General features: G+C 47.8%; 1 protein-coding gene and 1 long non-coding RNA gene across 5 annotated transcripts in view; one reads left to right on the forward strand and one right to left on the reverse strand.

Moving 5' to 3' along the window:
* The window catches only part of LOC118014330, a 30,762-nt gene extending 22,930 nt beyond the window's left edge, over positions 1-7,832 (reverse strand). The window contains exons 1-2 of one of the 2 annotated variants that reach the window (XR_004680263.1): positions 7,749-7,832; positions 1,000-1,102 (exon numbers count right to left, since the gene is read on the reverse strand). This is a non-coding gene — a long non-coding RNA (uncharacterized LOC118014330). Of the gene's footprint in view, positions 1-999; positions 1,103-2,765; positions 2,849-7,748 lie in introns of those variants that run through there. The other variant, XR_004680264.1, reaches the window with a different exon arrangement.
* The window catches only part of PROX1 (prospero homeobox 1), a 52,229-nt gene continuing 41,920 nt past the window's right edge, over positions 7,674-17,982 (forward strand). The window contains exons 1-3 of one of the 3 annotated variants that reach the window (XM_035010541.1): positions 7,674-7,867; positions 8,000-8,105; positions 15,900-17,691. In XM_035010541.1, the coding sequence (XP_034866432.1) occupies positions 15,967-17,691 (1,725 nt within the window). In that variant the 5' untranslated portion in view covers positions 7,674-7,867; positions 8,000-8,105; positions 15,900-15,966. Of the gene's footprint in view, positions 7,868-7,999; positions 8,106-8,136; positions 8,697-15,899; positions 17,692-17,982 lie in introns of those variants that run through there. The other 2 variants (XM_035010543.1, XM_035010542.1) reach the window with 2 other exon arrangements.

Genomic DNA, 17,982 nt, shown 5'->3' on the forward strand with positions numbered 1-17,982 from the left:
CCGGGAACCGGTGCTCCTTGCCTCCTTCCAGTCGCAGGCACCCCCCCCCACTGCACTCACCCCCTAACTCTGCTCCCTCGAACCCCAGGACCTCTCCAACTTGTGCTCTGCAAGGCATACACCTACACTCTCTCCTTACCCCCACCCACTCCCCTCCCACACTCACCGACAGACACTCTCCCCTACCCATCCCTGGCCCCTTCAAACTCTGCCCTCCATCCTGCCTCTGCCCCCTGCCCCCCCATCTCCCCACCAGGATCTCAAGTATAGGCCAAAGTGTTCCTCCTACCCTGGGAGTGAGAAGTCAGTGTCACCTGTCTCCCTGAAGCTTGGCCCCAAATGTGTGTTTCTCTGTGGTTGTCTTGAGAGTCTTTGTTTTGTCCCCGAGAGTCCTAGCCACTTCCCCCAGGTCCAGAGAGCAGGAATCTTCCACACTTGCCCAAAGATATTCACAAACCCTAGGAAGATAGGCATCTAGGGGTGATGCTTGAGCTCTCTGTCATTCAGGGAGTGCCTCCTCCTCCCAACCCCTGGGTTCATTCACTAGGGACTGGGCCCACAGATGCCCCAAGCTGTCCATCCGTCCCTTATCCCGGCCCAGGAAACACCCTGATTACTCATCTCAAGCTTTTGGAAGGTACCAGCAAATACCTTTTTGGGGATGTATAATTAACTACTCCAGGCCATCTCCAGTTCTAAAACTGTCAACCTTCTTGACGTTTCTCTGTTCATTCAGCCCATTCCCTTTCTCTGGCTTTCTTCCCCTCACACTACTGCAGAATCACAGTTGGGGATGAACCTTCCTGCCTATCTTTCTTTGCCTTCTCGCAGCTCTCTTTGCCTGGGCCCCCTTTTAATGATTTTGGGGTGTGCTTGTGGTCATTGGTTTGAAAAGAATCTCAGGAAGAGTTGTAGTTTACTTTACAGAGATTTGGGGGAGTTGTTCATTCAGACATGTAAAAACATACCATAGATGATATACATTTGTCTTAGTTTTACCTAGGATTGTTGACCTTTTTTTCTTTCTTGTTGTTCTCTTCTTGAATAGAACTTTGTGTCCCGTGGTTTCATTGGTCTGATGGGCAGCTTCTGTAGGAAAGGTCTGCCATCTAAAAGCATGGAAGGTGAGAGGACCAAAAAAAGAAAGAAAGGAAAAAAGCAGACTTCAGATCAGTAAATGATTCCTGTCTGCCAGGATGGACAGGTCTAGGTCCAAGAGCATAGAGCCTAGCTTCCAAACATGCACTAATTCTACTGTTTATTCCCTAAAAGGTGAACGGTGTGCATATAAAGGGCCCAAAGGTTCACTGAACACCAATCATGTGCTGAACCATTTTACTCTCTACAACTCTGTAAGTTGGAAATTATCCCCACTTAACAGATGAAAAGAACTGAGTCTCAGATAGATTAAGTAACACACCTAAGGTCACAGAGTCAGTAACTGAGCAGTAATTGGAAACACAGCATGACCCCCAGATGCCCAGGTCCTCCCACTGATTGCCTAGCTGGGATGGGCCCAGAAATCTTTGTTTTTGAAAAGCTCCCTTGGTGATTCTTGATTACTTGCCACTCTTGGAAACCACTGCTCCACATCAAACCATCCCGCTATCCCTGTCACCAGCCTTGCCTCTGCGCAGCCTTCTCCACGTTGGATAAAACCTTTAAAACATATTTAAATAGCAATTTCGAAAAACTCTGCAGCATATGGATTTTCCTTTTGATCTCAAAATGATGACAAACAGACACTTAGATACTTCATAAAAGAAATATCACCAGAAAAATTATAGAAACCTGGCTTTCAACTTTGTCTTGCTCTAATTTAAACAAAATGCAACTTTCCAGAGTTACTCTCTCTCTCCCCCCAAATAAATCCAAACTGGGAGCTTCCTTCTCTTTTCCTCGGTGCCCGGCCTACACCTATTTATCTCTAGCCCGCTCCTGAATAAAAGCCTAATAAGATGGACAGGAAGGATAACTTAAGTCTTATCACTCCAAATCACCAAAACCCACCAAAAATCGAGCGCCTCCTGGGAATTCACACCCTGGAGTCGAAAGACCAAAGAAAGGAGAAGCTGGAGGAACGGCCAAATGTCCTTAGACTAGTTGACAAAAGAAAGGGGGTGGACAGGAGGGGAGGTTTCCACCCCTTCGAACGCCCCCGCCCCTCCTTGGGTCCTCCCGGAGGCCCCCCTGGCCCAGGTGGAGCGCGTCCCCGGGTGCGGGCGCGCCGCCGCCGGAACGGCCCCCGCAGCAACAGGCGGACGGCGGGCGGCTGCGGGCGGCGGGCGGCGGGCGGCGGGCGGGGAGGGGGGTTGGGCCGCGGGGCCGCTCGGGCCGGGCGGCTCGGATGGCCCCTGCCCCGCGCAGCGTGGGGAGCAGGTGGCTGCCCTCTGCGCCCGGCGTGCGCCCAGCGCGAGCCAGCCGAGCAGGGCTCCGGCCCCGGCGGCGGCCCCGGAGGAGGCGAGGGCCGCGGGGCCCCGCGGGGGGACCGGGACCCCCCGGGGGCCCGCGCGGGCCGGAGGGGCGTGCCCTGTGCTCGGAGCGCCGGACCCCGCCGCAGCATCTCGCGCTCGCGGGCTCCGGGCCGAGAGGCCGCGACACCTATCGCGGGGCTGCGGCGAGAAAGGAAGGGCCGGGAGGGAGGAGGAGACCGGGAGGAAGCCGCCGGCCAGGCAGCCCCGCTCCCGCCGGGTGCCAGGAGAGGCGACTGCCAGCCTTCCCTCCCAACCCGAAACTTTTGCAACCCACGCAGGCGTATTCCTCACGGGTTTCGGCGGCCGGAGTCGCCCTCGGGGAGAGGCTCGGCAAACACACGCGTCCCCCGACACGCGGGCGGAGGTACACAAGGCACACCGGGAGGGACCGGGCCGCGGGGGAGGTGGCTGGGGCCGCGAAGGCAGCAGGCGGCCGCCCAGCCTAAAGGGACTCCCCGCGTGCGAGAAGCAGTGCTTGAAACCCTGCAGAAGCTCGGGAGTGTAACGGTGCCCCGAGGCTTTGCGTAACTTTGCCCACTGCGCCCCCGCGTGCAGAGGCGTCCCCTCGCACTCACACCCTCACCCCACCCCGCTCCCCCTCTGCTGCGGCCCCGAGCCTGCCTTTGTATTTCAGGAACTGGGAAAGACCTGCTAATCTGAGCCAAAGAAGGAGGGATGTAAATTGCGAACATTCCACTCCCTGGTACCCCCCCAGATCCCGAGGGAGAGCGTCGGGTTCTCCCCGAAAGCGTTCCCTCCGCTTCCCTCTGCCCATGGGTCTCCAGCTTCTTTACTGCTGTGGACTGAAGAAGGTAAAGCACAATCCGATCGATGCGAAGATTTTTCTGAAAGCACGACCTCTCCAAATCCTAGCCCCCGAAGAGCCGGGCGGGGTTGGAGAAAGGCACGTTATTTCGGGGCGGGGGGGCAACAGCACCCCTCGGGGGGCGCGCGCGCGGCCTGGCGGACGCCTTGCCGGGCTCAGCGCGGCCGGGCGGAGTGGCTGGATTATGTAAGTAACAGCCCTCCATGTGCTCACCACCATCTGTTAATATCTTGATATTGGAAAGTTCGGTGCCTGAGGCAAAGCCAGGGTTGGCTGCGCAGAGCTCCCAGCCTACTCTTTTCTACTCGGGGCAGGGAATGTACCTCCCTTCGATTGTTTTCGCCCACTTCCCTAAAATCAAGTTAGTAGTGTGCCCCTTCCCTCGCTGACAACCAACCCCACAGGTGTGTTTTTGTGGACGAAGGGTGATTTTCTTGGAGGTCACTTTATTGTAATGAATCCTTTCGATGAATTTGTATTTTTATGACAGTTCTAGTTTCCTTTAGGCATTGCGGTGGACCCTTATTTGGGATGGAAGCTTTATTACCTAAAAAAAAAAAAATTACTTTTTCCGCCGGCACTCGGGGCCCAAATTCTTGTAAGGGTTATATTTCAACTTCTTTGGAGCGCTTGGCCTCTGTTTACTTTGAAAGCTGTTGGTTAAACAAACATCACTCGGGAGGCTTCGAAGCAGTGGCGTTCCCAGGAGAGAAACGCCGCAGCTGCTCCTTGCTACTGATCTTGTGGCATTTCACTTTTCCCCCCATTCAGAACAGACCCAGGTTGGGCCTGGCGTCACACTGGGCACAGGGGATAGGGGGGTGGGGGATGAGAGAGAATGGCGGTCAGTCTGCCTCTAGACAGCCGGAAGCAGGCCGGCCTGCACCCTGGAGTTGGTTTTTCTCTCTTTCTCTTCCTCTCTTCAGGGTGGAGGTGGTGGTGGAGAGTGGATGGTTTTGTGAGTGTTTGTGTGTCCAGGCAGGGATCTTCAGTATCTTTCTCCCGAAATCCACGCCCACATTGGCCTCTCTGCTGGATCTGGTTAAAATTCCCAGAATCGGTTTGTTTAGGATCTGACGATGGTTCTTTGTAAGGTTTTAAATTTCTTATATGTAATCTTCCCTCCTACCTTCATCTAAGGGCTTTAAGAAAGAACGGTAGAGGAGGGCCGAAATACACCGAGGAAATGTCAAGGCAAAGTGTGTTTAACCCAGAACCAGATGCATAAGTGATAACTGCAAAGAGTTTGACTAAGAACTCACAGCAGATCCCCCTTCCCATAAATAAGTAAATGCAGTCTGCATGGATGAGGTTTGTTGGAAGACCGGTCAGAACTTGTGTTAACTTTTAAGTTATTGGGGTTGTGTTGCCAATGGGCGGAGGAAGGGGTTGACCCTAGGCTTGGCCGCTGGTTTCAGAGATGGAGCCAGTATCTAGGCGACTTCTCGGCTCCGACCTGACTGATCGCTTCTCCCCTATCAGAAAACAAACCGGGAGTCGCCGGAGATAGGGGGCTCGGGCCTCACGCCTTGCTCTAGGACGGCCCAAGACCTGGGAGAGCGCCGCAGCTTGGGCAAGAGAGGTTGCCAGGAGCCCGGCCTCTACGTCGCCCCGACAGTAAGGGACAGGACAGGGCTCCGCGTACGTAGCTCACGGAGCTGGGCTACGGACCGAGCTCGCTTGCCCAGCGTCGCGCGCGCTCCTATTTCAACCAGCCGCTCTTGCGCCCTAATGCGGGCTGCGAACTGCCGCGGCAGAGCGTGGCGAGCCGCGAGCCTCCGCTGCGTTGGCGGGGGGGTGGGGGAGCTTCCTTGTCTGCCAAGCGGGTTACCCCGACTTCCATTCAGGCCTGCCTTCCCCCGGGAGTGACAGAGGGCTTACTGGGGTTCGCAGGGAACTTTTCCTGCGGCCAGTTCCCGGGCGTAGTGTGCAAAACGTGCATCCGAGCGCTAGGTGCAATTGACATAACTTGTGGGCTAAAGTTCAAGCCATTTCCTTCCAGATTCTGAATCTTTTCTCTCTCGGCTCCCTTTCTTCCCCTTTCTCCCCCTCCTCCTTCCCTGCCCTCCTTCCTTTTAAATGTCAAACTGAGCAGATGGTTTTAAGGTGTGGAGGGCATATATCCTTTACTCCCACCAGTTTATTTGTGGGCTGGCGCTAACATATGTACAAACTGGGATACTTAAAGAAAATAATAGGACGGAAAAGAAGAAAGGAAGTAGCCTTGATCCATTCACAGAACCCACATTTCCGCGCTCCATACACCCGCTTACCTCGAAAGGACTCAACCAATAGAAGCATTATTCCATCCTGCATCTAATGGTCATGTTGATAGATTATTTCTGTTCCCAGCCTAAATTGTTACATCCCGATTATAACACTTGATACAATAGCCTATCATTGGAAGTGTGAGCGGTGTGTTTGTGTGCTCTGTGTGGTTTCTGTAACGGTGTGGAGGGAGTGTCTGGGGGCAGCGGAAAGGGAGGAATGAAGGCTGGGGATGCTCAAGCAAGTCTCTTTTCTTATCCCTGACACCCACCCTGGCCAGCTTGATTTTTTCTTCTTCTTTTCAGTGTTTGAATCCCGTGCCAAAAGTTTCCTACAGGGATGTTATCATCTCTATTCTTATTCAAAGAAAAGACTTCTTCACAGTTTGATGAATTTGAGGCTGAAATTGTAAATGTCCTAGGGAAAGGTGTATGTTGTGTGTGTGTGTGTGTGTGTTGCAGAAGATGGTGGTAGTTGTTGGCCAATGTACTTGTAACACACCTCATAAACACTCTGTTGTCCCAACCAATGTCATTCAACCTTTGATCTGCCTGAATTCAAGGAGCATACAAAAATACTTGTCCCCATCCTACCTAAAAACTGAGTGTCTAATCGACTAGGTATGAATGTTTCTGCCTCGCAGCCCTTGTAAGTCTTGGCTTTTATAGGATCTTTAGGTCATAAACGCGGTTGCTTTATTATATTAAAAGCCGTTTACCGTGCCCCGTGAAAGACACGTTCTGGCTGCGGCTAGAAATGCCCTTTAGCATTTGTAACTTGCAAACCCCCAAGGAGCTCTTTAAGAGCCACATTAGCTAAAGAAATCTTGCTGGTTATTTTTCATCCAAGAAATGGCAAACCAAAGTGAATCTTCTATAGCTTTATGTTGAAACCCGAAATTTAAGCGTTTGAAATTTCTTGCCTAATAAACTTTGAAGTTTGTTACCCAGGCGTCAAAATTGTGTACTCCTCTATGAAACCTCTCTCTGGTCATTCTGGGGTGGGTGAGTTAGTGAGGGGTAATTGCGAGGTAACGCTTGTAACATTTCCCCATCCCCCCCCCCAAAAGGCTGCTCTACCTACAATCCAAATAACCAAGGGCAAATACTCTTCTTCCTAATAATTTTGGCGGAAGATTAACTGGAACTCCGCCAATACTGGTCTGCTACCAGATGCAGCGGAGCCTAAGTGAAACCTCTGGCACCCATTATTTTAATCCCAAACCTACCTGTATTTTATTGCCCACCTCCGCTCTAAAAGGAAGCAAGGGTGACATGTATTCTTGATACTATCTATGATCATTTAAAAGGTGGAACGATTTGAGCTACCCCCTCCCTCCTCCTATACCACCCCACCCCCTAGAACCCCACTTTTTCTCCAGTATACTTTTCCGTGCCTTCCTCCACCCAAGTCCGCTCCACGCTCGTCCACTCGGGGAACTGGATCAGCTGTATCTGGGAAAGGAAGGGGGGGGGGGAAGGACCTGCGTCCTGGACGAGCTAGTGTGAGCCGAGCGCCGCTCGCGCCGTCGCCCGCTTTGCACAGTGCCCGCAGATGGCTCGCTCCGGCCCCGGCGCGGCGATCCCGTCGCCCCGAAGCGGTGGCAGGGCGGGGGCGGGGGTGGGGGCCGGGGATGGAGGCGGGGGAGGGGGAGCGCGGGGCCCCTCTCCCCTCCTCTCTTCCCAGCCCCTCACCCCCACCCCTTTTATATTTTTTTTTTCTCCCAAGTTCTCTTGCCTCGCTATCCCCCCTTGAATCCGAAGGCGCCTCGCGATTGGGTGCTGGGGCCGGGTACGTCAGTCAGACTGTGACGTGCAGTCTTCCTGTTTCCTTCAGCTGTGTCTTAAAGTAAATCTTGTTGTGGAGCGGAGCCCTCAGCTGAGGGAGCGCTCTGAAATAATACACCATTGCAGCCGGGGAAGCGCAGCGGCGCAAAAGAGCTCTCGCCGGGCCGCCCGCTCCCTCTCCGCTCGGCTCCTCTCCGCCGCTCCTCTCTTCTTGGCTCCTTTCTCTCCTCTCTTCTCTCCGCTCCTCCTTGCTCTCCTCTGCCTCCTCTTCTTCCCTCTCCTCTCCTCTCCTCTCCTCTCCTCTCCTCTCCTCTCCCCTCCCACCCTTCCCTCTGTCCCCTCTCCCTCGCCCGCTCGCCCCGCTCGCTCGCTCGCTCGCTCGCGCACACTCACCGGCCCCGGTCCAATTATCACATTCATCACCCGCAAGCCACCGCCGCGTGTGTGCGCGCGCGTGTTCTCCTCTCCCTGCCGGCAAAACCACGCTCGGTCCCACTGCCCTCTGCACCCGCGTAAGTATCCTCGCCCCCTCGCCAGTCCCCTCCCCTTTTCCAGAATCACTTGTCCTGGCTTGTTCTTGAATGAGAAGAAAAGAGACGAGACTCCCATTACTCATACCCGTGTAAACATTTTTTTTTTTCCAGGAGAAAATGGTGTTATTTAAATGAATCATAATAAAATAGCCTCTAAACAGTTTCTAAGCAGGAGCCTCCGTGGAACTCAGCGCTCCGCTCCTCCCAGTTCCTAAGAGTAAGTGATCCGTTTGGTTTTTATTTCTTTCTCTTTCCTGCTGGTGGCTGGGGTGGTGGTGGCGATGGGGGGGGGGCGGTGCTGATACTGCTGGACTTGTCGCTGATCTTGTCACCTTTTGTGTACTGTTTCTGGGCTGTGAGGAGGCGTTTGCTTCCTTTCCTTCTTTCTCCTACCCTCTCTTCTCGGGAGAGAGGACCGCGAGGGGGACCGGGTCGCTTTTTTGTTCGCCTGGATCCCCTCTTTCCGCCAAGCCTCATCCTTCCCGTCTTCCCCGGTTAAAACTCCTGTGCTAGTCCCCTCGTCCTTTCTCTTTGTCTTGTTTATTATAGCTGCCTTTCTTCCAGGCTCTTCCAATTTGCTTGTCATTTGCATACCTTTCACTTCTCCTTTTTAACCCGGGCAGAGGGCTGGGGAGTAGGGAGGAGGGCAGAGGGAGGAGGAGGGCGCTCTGTTACTTTCCTCGCAAAACGCTGTCGACGGCGAAATGTTGAAATCGGGGTTGAAGCGGTGGAGAGATGGTCCCGGGAAACCAGCGCGGCGCCCCTCTCCCGAGCTCCGAGGACCCAGGGCTAGGTCAAGTTGAGTTGGGTAAGGAGGCGGCGGGAGCCTCAGGAGGTGGGTGGTGGAGGGATGGGGCCCGAGCGCCGCAGGGGGACCGAGCGGTCGCGGGGCGGGGTGGCGGTAAGGGATGTTCTTGGGCTGCGGATCTGCGAGGCGAAGACTCTCACGGTCCTCGCTGGCAGTCCTGCGCTGTCGGGGCTGCTCGGATCTGCTCTTGCCTGGGTGGTACCTGCAGTTCTGCCCCAGTTCGGAGGACTGGGGAGGGACGAGAACAGAGGTGAGGGTAATTGTCACTGGGAAGAATGGTGAGGAGGGCGGGAAGAGCTGCTATCTTGGCCGAACAGACTAGGAGGGGGCGAGGAGGGGGGCGTTGGCGGGGAGACATCACCCGAAGTCCAGTTTAGCAAGTTGTTGGTTCTTCTGGCGGGCTAGCCACTTACCCTGCTAAAACTGAACGTTGGTGGAAAGTGTGGATTGGAGTTGGGGGGGGGCGTGGAATGGCGGGAGGGAGGTAAAGGGGGAGTAGCTTTCGAGAGAGACTCACACGTCTCCCGCCACTTCTCAGCTTTTTTCGGGAAGTTGAGAGCCCTCCAGGCTGGCAGAGAAAGAGGAGGAGGAGGAGGAGGGGTTGGGTGATAGTCTTAAATAGCCCAAGGAGGCAGGTTGGAGTGTGAAACTGCTGTTCTTGGCAATCCAGAACCCTACTCCGCCTGGGGGAAGGCTGGGAACTCACCTGCTTGTTTTTATTTTTCCAAGAAGGTCTGTGTTGTCTCCTTGAGCTTATAAAAACAGTGCAAGCACAGGGTGGCCTTCTCTCAAAGTCAAGGCTATAAGTGTCTTGTTCTCTCTCCCTCCCTCTCTCTCTCTCCCTCTGCCCCCCTTCCCCCTCCCCCTCCCTCCCACCCTCCTTCCCTCCCACCTATAACCTCCCTTACAAAAAAATAATTTCCTTTCCTCAACTAGGTAGGCAGAGATCTATTAGTAGAGTGCTGTGCATGGGCAGGGCCTGACAGGTGTGTTGTGTCAAGAAAGACAGGTGCAAATTTCCTCTGTGTCTGTGTGTGTCTGTACAGTTCCAGACCACAATGCGTGCTCCAGGCTTGCAGAGGTTTATGAATTTATGGGTGCCCTGGTTAATAGGATTGTCCGGGCTAATGGGACCTGGGCTGTTGTTATGTTTTGAGCCCTGCCATGTGAGTTCTTTGCTTGGGGGGGTGGGGGGCGAGTTGGTCTGTGTTTGTTTATTTTTCTTAAGGATGTTGGCAGGCTGCTGCTGAGGCTGTGTCTCAGACTTCTGTCTGCCAGGCGGCTGAAAGTACCCCCACTTCAGGCAGCAGGTGGAGGGAGATTGACTTTCCCTTTGCTTCCCTTTCTAGTTTATGCCTATCTCCCAGGTCTGTGGTGCCCCGAAGGGGGGTGGGTGAGAGCTGTCTTTTGTGTGCGTGTGTGTTTTGGGCAGCCATGGGTGGTGTTTGTAACCACCAGGAATACCAAAGTCATTTGAAAGTGTTACTGTTGTTAAAGCTTATCTTTCTAGCGTGCTTTCTCCCTGCCCAGAAAGAATAGGTATGTGCATAAACTCTTTCAAGTCATATGTTAAGTACTCTCATAAAGTAGAATGAGCCTGTCATTGTACCAGACATGTGCCAGATGTCCTAGTTATTACTTTGATGGAGAAGGAAAATCTCAAGTACGTGAGAGGTAACTGCGCTTTTCTATTTGAAGCAAGATTCGGGCAGTCGGCTCTGTGAAGAGTTTCTTGCAAGAACTTCAGAGCATTTTCAGAATAAAATGGGCTGTGTGTGGTGAGGATGGAAAAGAGGAGCATTGGGGTTAACCTGTCCATATGCTACAACATGGACTTGTCTATATAATGGTAAAATAGGGGAAGGTAAGGACTGTGGCTTGATGTAGAGGGAAGATACTGAGAATTCAGTGTAAGCATTATAGCTGGATTATTCAAACTTGACCCTTTAAGTTTTTCTTTAAGCAGGCTACTTCTTGTGTTACATAGAAATAGGATAGATGGGGAATGGTTTTGTTGGTTGGTTTTGCTGTTTGGGTGATGATCATTGTTTCATGAAAATGAGAAAGTATGTGTATTTACTCTTTAGTCTTAACACATCAAAGTCCCTCCCCCAATACTTTCCTTGGATGCTTTGGAAGTTCTTTCATGTCATCTATGGATATGTCCATTTGCTTTATTTTTAATAGGGGTTATCTGCGCTTGGAACTTACTGATATTCTTATGTGTCCATTATGCAGAATTCTGTTTAGTTAATCACCACCTTGTGGGGACAAAAGTCATGCATACATAACATGCATCTTTGTTCTCACTTTATTCATTTCCTAGCGTGGTTCCTCTATAAGTAGCACTTGCAATCTTAAAACCTAAGCTAGCTGCCAGGGTTGCTCTTTATTTGTTCAAAGTGCAAATAGGCCTTTTTTTCAATGAATTTCTTATATCATTTCAGGGATTGTCTTGCATTTTCATCTGGTAATATAAGGAATTTTTAGGTTTAGGATTAACGAAGAAATTATAAAATGTTACTGGTTTTATAATATGAAGATGGATTGTGCGTGACATGTTATTATTGTTGGATTCTAATTAAGTACACGTATAAGCCGGAAAGGACATATACGTAAGGAATTTCTCCACCCTTGTTGCCTAGTGTACCCTATAAAGTTTCAAAGGACATTTAGAGTATTTCAGTGTTCTACAAAAAGACAAAAAGCGTAATTGTTTTTTCTTGAGATCATTTATTTACTAATTTGGTGAATTATTGCTTTTTAAATAAGTGCAAACGAATATTTTTGGCATGTCTCAGAAAATATTCTGTGCTCATTTTGCAGGTGAAAAATGTATGGAATTTTTGATAGGATGGAGGGATTTTCAGTGAAATGATTGTGATTTGAGAACTCTATTATAGGAATAGGAATATTATAATAAGATTATTATATTAGGAATATTATAGGAACTCTAATATAGGACAGGAAATTTTGAAGCCTGATGTAAGATTTGACAATACAATCTTAGTTAACTGAAGTATTAACTTGTGTCAAGTGGGTTCTTCACACTAAACATAAAATGCGTTCTTAACCTTACAATAAGCAGAAACATCTCTGAAGGAAAAGTTGCTAATTAGCAGAAATGAACTCTTGAATACAGTGAAGAGGGCAGCTTAGTGATTTGGTGGGGTTGAGGGGGAGAATACCTCAATCAAATCATCTGATTTTTTTTCCCTCCTGAATTACTGATTTTCAGATGGATTTAAAATGTTCTTTGTTAGTGATATTCCACTTGAAATTTCATAACCAGGTTGACCCAAGTAGATTAGTGGCCCATTCAGAGGTTGTTTTCTGTAAGAAGTAAAGTGTAGGCTTGAGCAATTTCTTCAAATAATTTTACCAACAAAGACAGATAATCTAAGTAATCCAAACAGGAAACCATGCCAACCTTACACTCCCCCTGTCTCATAAAAGATTTGTCTGAACTATTTGGATAATTACCATAATGAACACTTCTTTGTCCAGAATCTGCACTCCAGATAGATACGGTAAAAGTTGTGCTCCCCTCCCCCAAATAACTTCTTTATTAAAGTAGAGCACTTAACCACTTTCTACTCCACACACTGCAGTGTTCCTTTGAAATTCTTCACTGGAAATTCTTTTCTAACATGAAGCCACCAGGTTCCTTAGGATTCTCCATGTTCTATTATTTGACATTCTTCAGATAATTCAGATTTTAATGAATCTTTTGAAGTTGTTAAAATCTGACTTGGTTATACCTGGATGTGTGTTCTTATCTTTTTCTGGGAAGAATCTGCTATGTCAAGATATTCAGTGTATAGGAATTATTAAAGCATTTGTGTAGTAAGATACCAAATGTATGGCAAAATATTTAACAATAAAAATATTCTATATGGGTTTTCATACCAATTAAAGAGGAGTTTACAGGAATAGAATATGTGTATCCAAACAATAATCCATTTGGGTTCAAATTCTCTATCAGTACTCTTTTTCTGCAGACTTGGCTGATATTCATGTTCACAAGTGCTGATCAAAAGGTTTCATATTGCCTGGTTAAACTCAAAATTAATGTTAAGATTAAAATATAATAAGAGTCAATAAAGTTGTAGTTGAAACATTGTGGCTTAGTACAGATGTTGAGAAATAAAGGAATTTCTAAAAATCTTAATGGACAGGATGATATCAGTGATAAAGTCAGTGCATAGCATTCTCTAAATTCTGAACTGGGAAATCCATGGAAGCACCTTTAAAAGTGTTTTTAAGTGATTTAATTTCTATTAGAGTCATTTAACAATGCATTTTCTTATGTGGTAAGTATGTTCACATGTAGATCTTGTTTATGAATCAAGATGCTGATGAAGTATTACGTCCACCAGTTAGAATTACTTAATCTCCTCTCTTGCCTTCATGGGTTATGGTCCCAGTCTACTACTGCTATACCTTTAGTTCTAAGTTTTAGGTCTTAGCTATATAGAGAGATGTATTTATTTGTGCCTATTACTATAATGCCTTGTCTTAGTGGAATATATAATTTTTCCTATTTGTGCTGTCCTATTTGTTATGTCTCAGCTGGACATTTTACAAGACCTGAAAGTATTTAAATTCTTTTAGCCCAAAACAGAAAGCAAATCATTATCTAATATAAAAATGATGGCTGGTTAAGAGCGGATTGCAAAAATCAGTTTAGTGTGGTGAATTTGAAGGAAGTTACAGGATATTTTGTTCTTGAAAGACCCAGCAAGCATGTTTAATTAACACTTACTGTCCACTGAAGATGAGAGTATCATGTTTTTCCACCTAGGAAGAGCACAGCCCTCTTCTTGGCTTGGGCATGAGGCAGGGATGCAGCTGTTGATACCTAGGCTAGCTGAGAGGAAATGCAGTTGATGCAGAGGTAAATGGCAGTTGGGAAAGGAAGGATGCCTGGGGATGACCTTGTGCTCATCTCTTACACCAGCCTGTCATTTCTGAGCCTCTGCTGCAGAGATGCTCTTCCCCCAGCAAGGATGGGTAGGAGGAAAATCCAGATTGGGTGTTAAGATGAACAGAGGAAGAAAAAGACTGCAGAAAGTTTGTTCAACATTTTGATTGGAGACTCATGTGCTTTTCAGGTAATATTAAAGAGAAAAGGATTTGCACACAAAAAGAAAAGAGGTAAAATTTTTAAATAATGGCAATGGACTTTATTTTTGGAAAGCTGATAGACACACAAAAAAGTCCTCCTTGCAAAGACCTACCCCCAATGTGCAAGTCTTTCTGGGCTTTGAAATAATTCATCCCTTTTCTTGTTTGTCTCGGTCTTTTTCTTTTTCTCACCTGATTGCTACACCCGATTTATCAGATCTAATGTGCCAGTGAAATATTTGTCATTGCATTTTTGTATTCCTGAACGCAGTTTTATTATTGATGTGTGAGGGTTCAAAATCATTCCGAAACCGATTTTGAACCGGTATTGAAGTTCTTAGGATCTGTTTCCATTCTGACTTCAGGAAATTTTATCCTGGGGCATACAAAAAGTATTTTATTTTTAAGCATACGAAAAATATAAAGAAGCATCATATTGCTTGCATGATACTCTAAAACAGGCTTTTAAAAAAAATGTTGTGTCTTCATATAGAGACCAGGAACAAGGAGTGCAGGATGAAATCTTTGTTGCTTAAAAAAAAAAAAATTAAAAACCCACACATTGTCATCTAAGCATTGAGCATTTTCTTGATTTTTACAGGTTATTTCATGCTGAAATTATGCCTATTTGCATGGATAGTCATTCTTTAAAACTAGCCACAGATGCAGTCCTAGGGAGCACGTAGATGTTTTTACAGGTGAACCGAAAGAGATGGGAGCTGTTCCAAACACTCTGCACGCTGCCTTTGGCAATAGACCCTGTTATTGTGAAGATGTGCTCTGTTAAGCAAACGTGAAGTTTAATATTAGATAAACCCTGTGTGAATAAAATATTTTCATTTTCTTCATAAAATGTTAATTGCAAGCAAAAAGATACGACATCTTATATTTACACAAAATTTGGGGTTAGCCTCAGTAGGTAGTAAGTCACAAAATATGTCAAGTGCCTTTTATAAAATGCAAGGAAGGATATTCTCTTTTTATATTGTGTCCTCAAGAAACAAGGGAAGTTCATATGCAGAGAAGATGTTTCTCTTTCCTCGTATATTTTGCTTGATGCCGTTTTCTCCTTTATTTATCTTTTTTTCTTTAATTTGGCATAAGAAATACGATTCACAAATGGTGTATGTTAAAGTTTCCTTAGGCATTTGAAGTATTATTTTGGCAGATTGGAACAGAAGAAAACTGATACTGAAGATGTATTTACCCTTGCCTAACTCAATTTATTGTTCCATATATTGATTTCTAAAATGTGACAATTCCTTCTTTTGCAGCGGGTCCAACTTTGCAATAATTTAAGTGATCAAAAGGACATCATGAAAATGTATCAATATTCTCACACTTGTGTTAAAATATAGCAACAGATACCATTTTCGAATGTGATTTTACTAATAAAAATGCATATCTATGCTAAATAAGCAGACTTGTAAAATGAGTATTTGTGCATTTATTTCAATGTTAAATTGACCATTTATATTGGAAAGATGCTGATGGGAGTGTTCTCCTTCCCATTTCACATACGACAAAAATATTTTAAAATTCAGTAATAAAGGGGGCGTGTTAAGTATTTGCATTTATTTTCAAGTCTTTTTCCTTTAATAGCATTAAAACCACAATAATTTTAATTCAGAAATGGAATTTTTTGTCCAAATTTCACACAGCCTCAAAATTGAACCTTATTTCTTAAGTATAGGCCACTTTCATCTTCTTTTGTAATATGAATCTCAATGCCCCAAATTTAATCAATTGGTTGTCAGAGGCTGTGTTCTTATAATCTACTGTTTCTTCTGAAGATAAACAGTATCATTTTAGGCATTTGTGAAAGAGAATCATATTACTGGTGCTTAAGCAGTTTTTGCTTTTTTTTTTTTTTTAATCTTAATCCATCTTAAACCAGTGGAGCAGAAATATTTAAAAATGTTTCATTTCAAGCAGAGTGCATAATAAATTGCAATAATTGTAATGTGCCATAAATCCCAGAGCCTATGCATTTTGCATTTGATTCAGGATTGAGGTCAGGAAATTTGGAGAAATTTAAAGAAAATGATTCATCAGTCCTTTTGTTCTGTTGGCCAGGGTCCCGGGATTCTTGAGCTGTGCCCAGCTGACGAGCTTTTGAAGATGGCACAATAACTGTCCAGTGATGCCTGACCATGACAGCACAGCCCTCTTAAGCCGGCAAACCAAGAGGAGAAGAGTTGACATTGGAGTGAAAAGGACGGTAGGGACAGCATCTGCATTTTTCGCTAAGGCGAGAGCAACGTTTTTTAGTGCCATGAATCCCCAAGGTTCTGAGCAGGATGTTGAGTATTCAGTGGTGCAGCACGCAGATGGGGAAAAGTCAAACGTACTCCGCAAGCTGCTGAAGAGGGCGAACTCGTACGAAGATGCCATGATGCCTTTTCCAGGAGCAACCATAATTTCCCAGCTGTTGAAAAATAACATGAACAAAAATGGTGGCACGGAGCCCAGTTTCCAAGCCAGCGGTCTCTCTAGTGCAGGCTCCGAAGTACATCAGGAGGATACATGCAGCAACTCTTCAAGAGACAGCCCCCCAGAGTGTCTTTCCCCTTTTGGCAGGCCTACTATGAGCCAGTTTGATATGGATCGCTTATGTGATGAGCACCTGAGAGCGAAGCGCGCCCGGGTTGAGAATATCATTCGGGGTATGAGCCATTCCCCCAGTGTGGCGTTAAGGGGCAATGAAAATGAAAGAGAGATGGCCCCGCAGTCTGTGAGTCCCCGAGAAAGTTACAGGGAAAACAAACGCAAGCAGAAGCTGCCCCAGCAGCAGCAACAGAGTTTCCAGCAGCTGGTTTCCGCCCGCAAAGAACAGAAGCGAGAGGAGCGCCGACAGCTGAAGCAGCAGCTGGAGGACATGCAGAAACAGCTGCGCCAGCTGCAGGAGAAGTTCTACCAAATCTACGACAGCACCGATTCCGAAAATGATGAAGATGGGAACCTGTCTGAAGACAGCATGCGCTCGGAGATCCTGGACGCCAGGGCCCAGGACTCCGTGGGGCGGTCAGATAACGAGATGTGCGAGCTAGACCCGGGACAGTTCATTGACCGAGCCCGCGCCCTGATCAGGGAGCAGGAGCTGGTGGAAAACAAGCCCAAACGAGAAGGCAGCAACAAAGAAAGAGATCACGGGCCGAACTCCTTACAACCAGAAGGCAAACATTTGGCCGAGACCCTGAAGCAGGAACTGAACACGGCCATGTCGCAAGTTGTGGACACTGTGGTCAAAGTCTTTTCGGCCAAACCCTCCCGCCAGGTTCCTCAGGTCTTCCCGCCTCTCCAGATCCCCCAGGCCAGATTCGCCGTCAACGGGGAGAACCACAATTTCCACACCGCCAACCAGCGCCTGCAGTGCTTTGGCGACGTCATCATTCCGAACCCCCTGGACACCTTTGGCAACGTGCAGATGCCCAGTTCCACAGACCAGACAGAAGCATTGCCCCTGGTGGTCCGCAAAAACTCCTCCGACCAGGCCGCCTCCGGCCCCCCCGCCGGCGGCCACCACCAGCCCCTGCACCAGTCGCCTCTCTCCGCCACCGCGGGCTTCACCACGTCCACCTTCCGCCATCCCTTTCCCCTTCCCCTGATGGCCTACCCATTTCAGAGTCCCTTAGGTGCTCCCTCCGGCTCCTTCTCGGGAAAAGACAGAGCCTCTCCTGAATCCTTAGACTTAACTAGGGAGACCACGAGTCTGAGGACCAAGATGTCATCCCACCACCTGAGCCACCATCCTTGTTCACCAGCACACCCACCCAGCACCGCAGAAGGGCTCTCCCTGTCGCTCATCAAGTCCGAGTGTGGCGATCTTCAAGACATGTCCGAAATCTCACCTTACTCGGGAAGTGCAATATCCTTTTCTTTTCCCCTCGAGGAAAACAAAACAAAACAAAACCAAAAAAAGGCTTCCCCAAAGGTCAGGTTTCCACAATATATAGAAGGACGTAGATTAGTATCTTCTTAGGAATGCAATCTTTCCCATTATTCAGAGTAATAGGCTTTTATCAGCACACGTGCTGCGCTCCTGATTGCACAAAAGCTTCACAGGAAACCCACATCTTTGCAACTTTCACAAGTTGTTAATTGCCTCAGAGAGCTGGTATTTAATATGTGCTTTTCCAGCAGTGCTTTTTCTGCTATT

The sequence above is a fragment of the Mirounga leonina genome, unplaced genomic scaffold (genome assembly GCF_011800145.1).
Source record: "Mirounga leonina isolate KUSES-001 unplaced genomic scaffold, KU_Mleo_1.0 Mir_154, whole genome shotgun sequence".
Classification (NCBI taxonomy): domain Eukaryota; kingdom Metazoa; phylum Chordata; class Mammalia; order Carnivora; family Phocidae; genus Mirounga; species Mirounga leonina.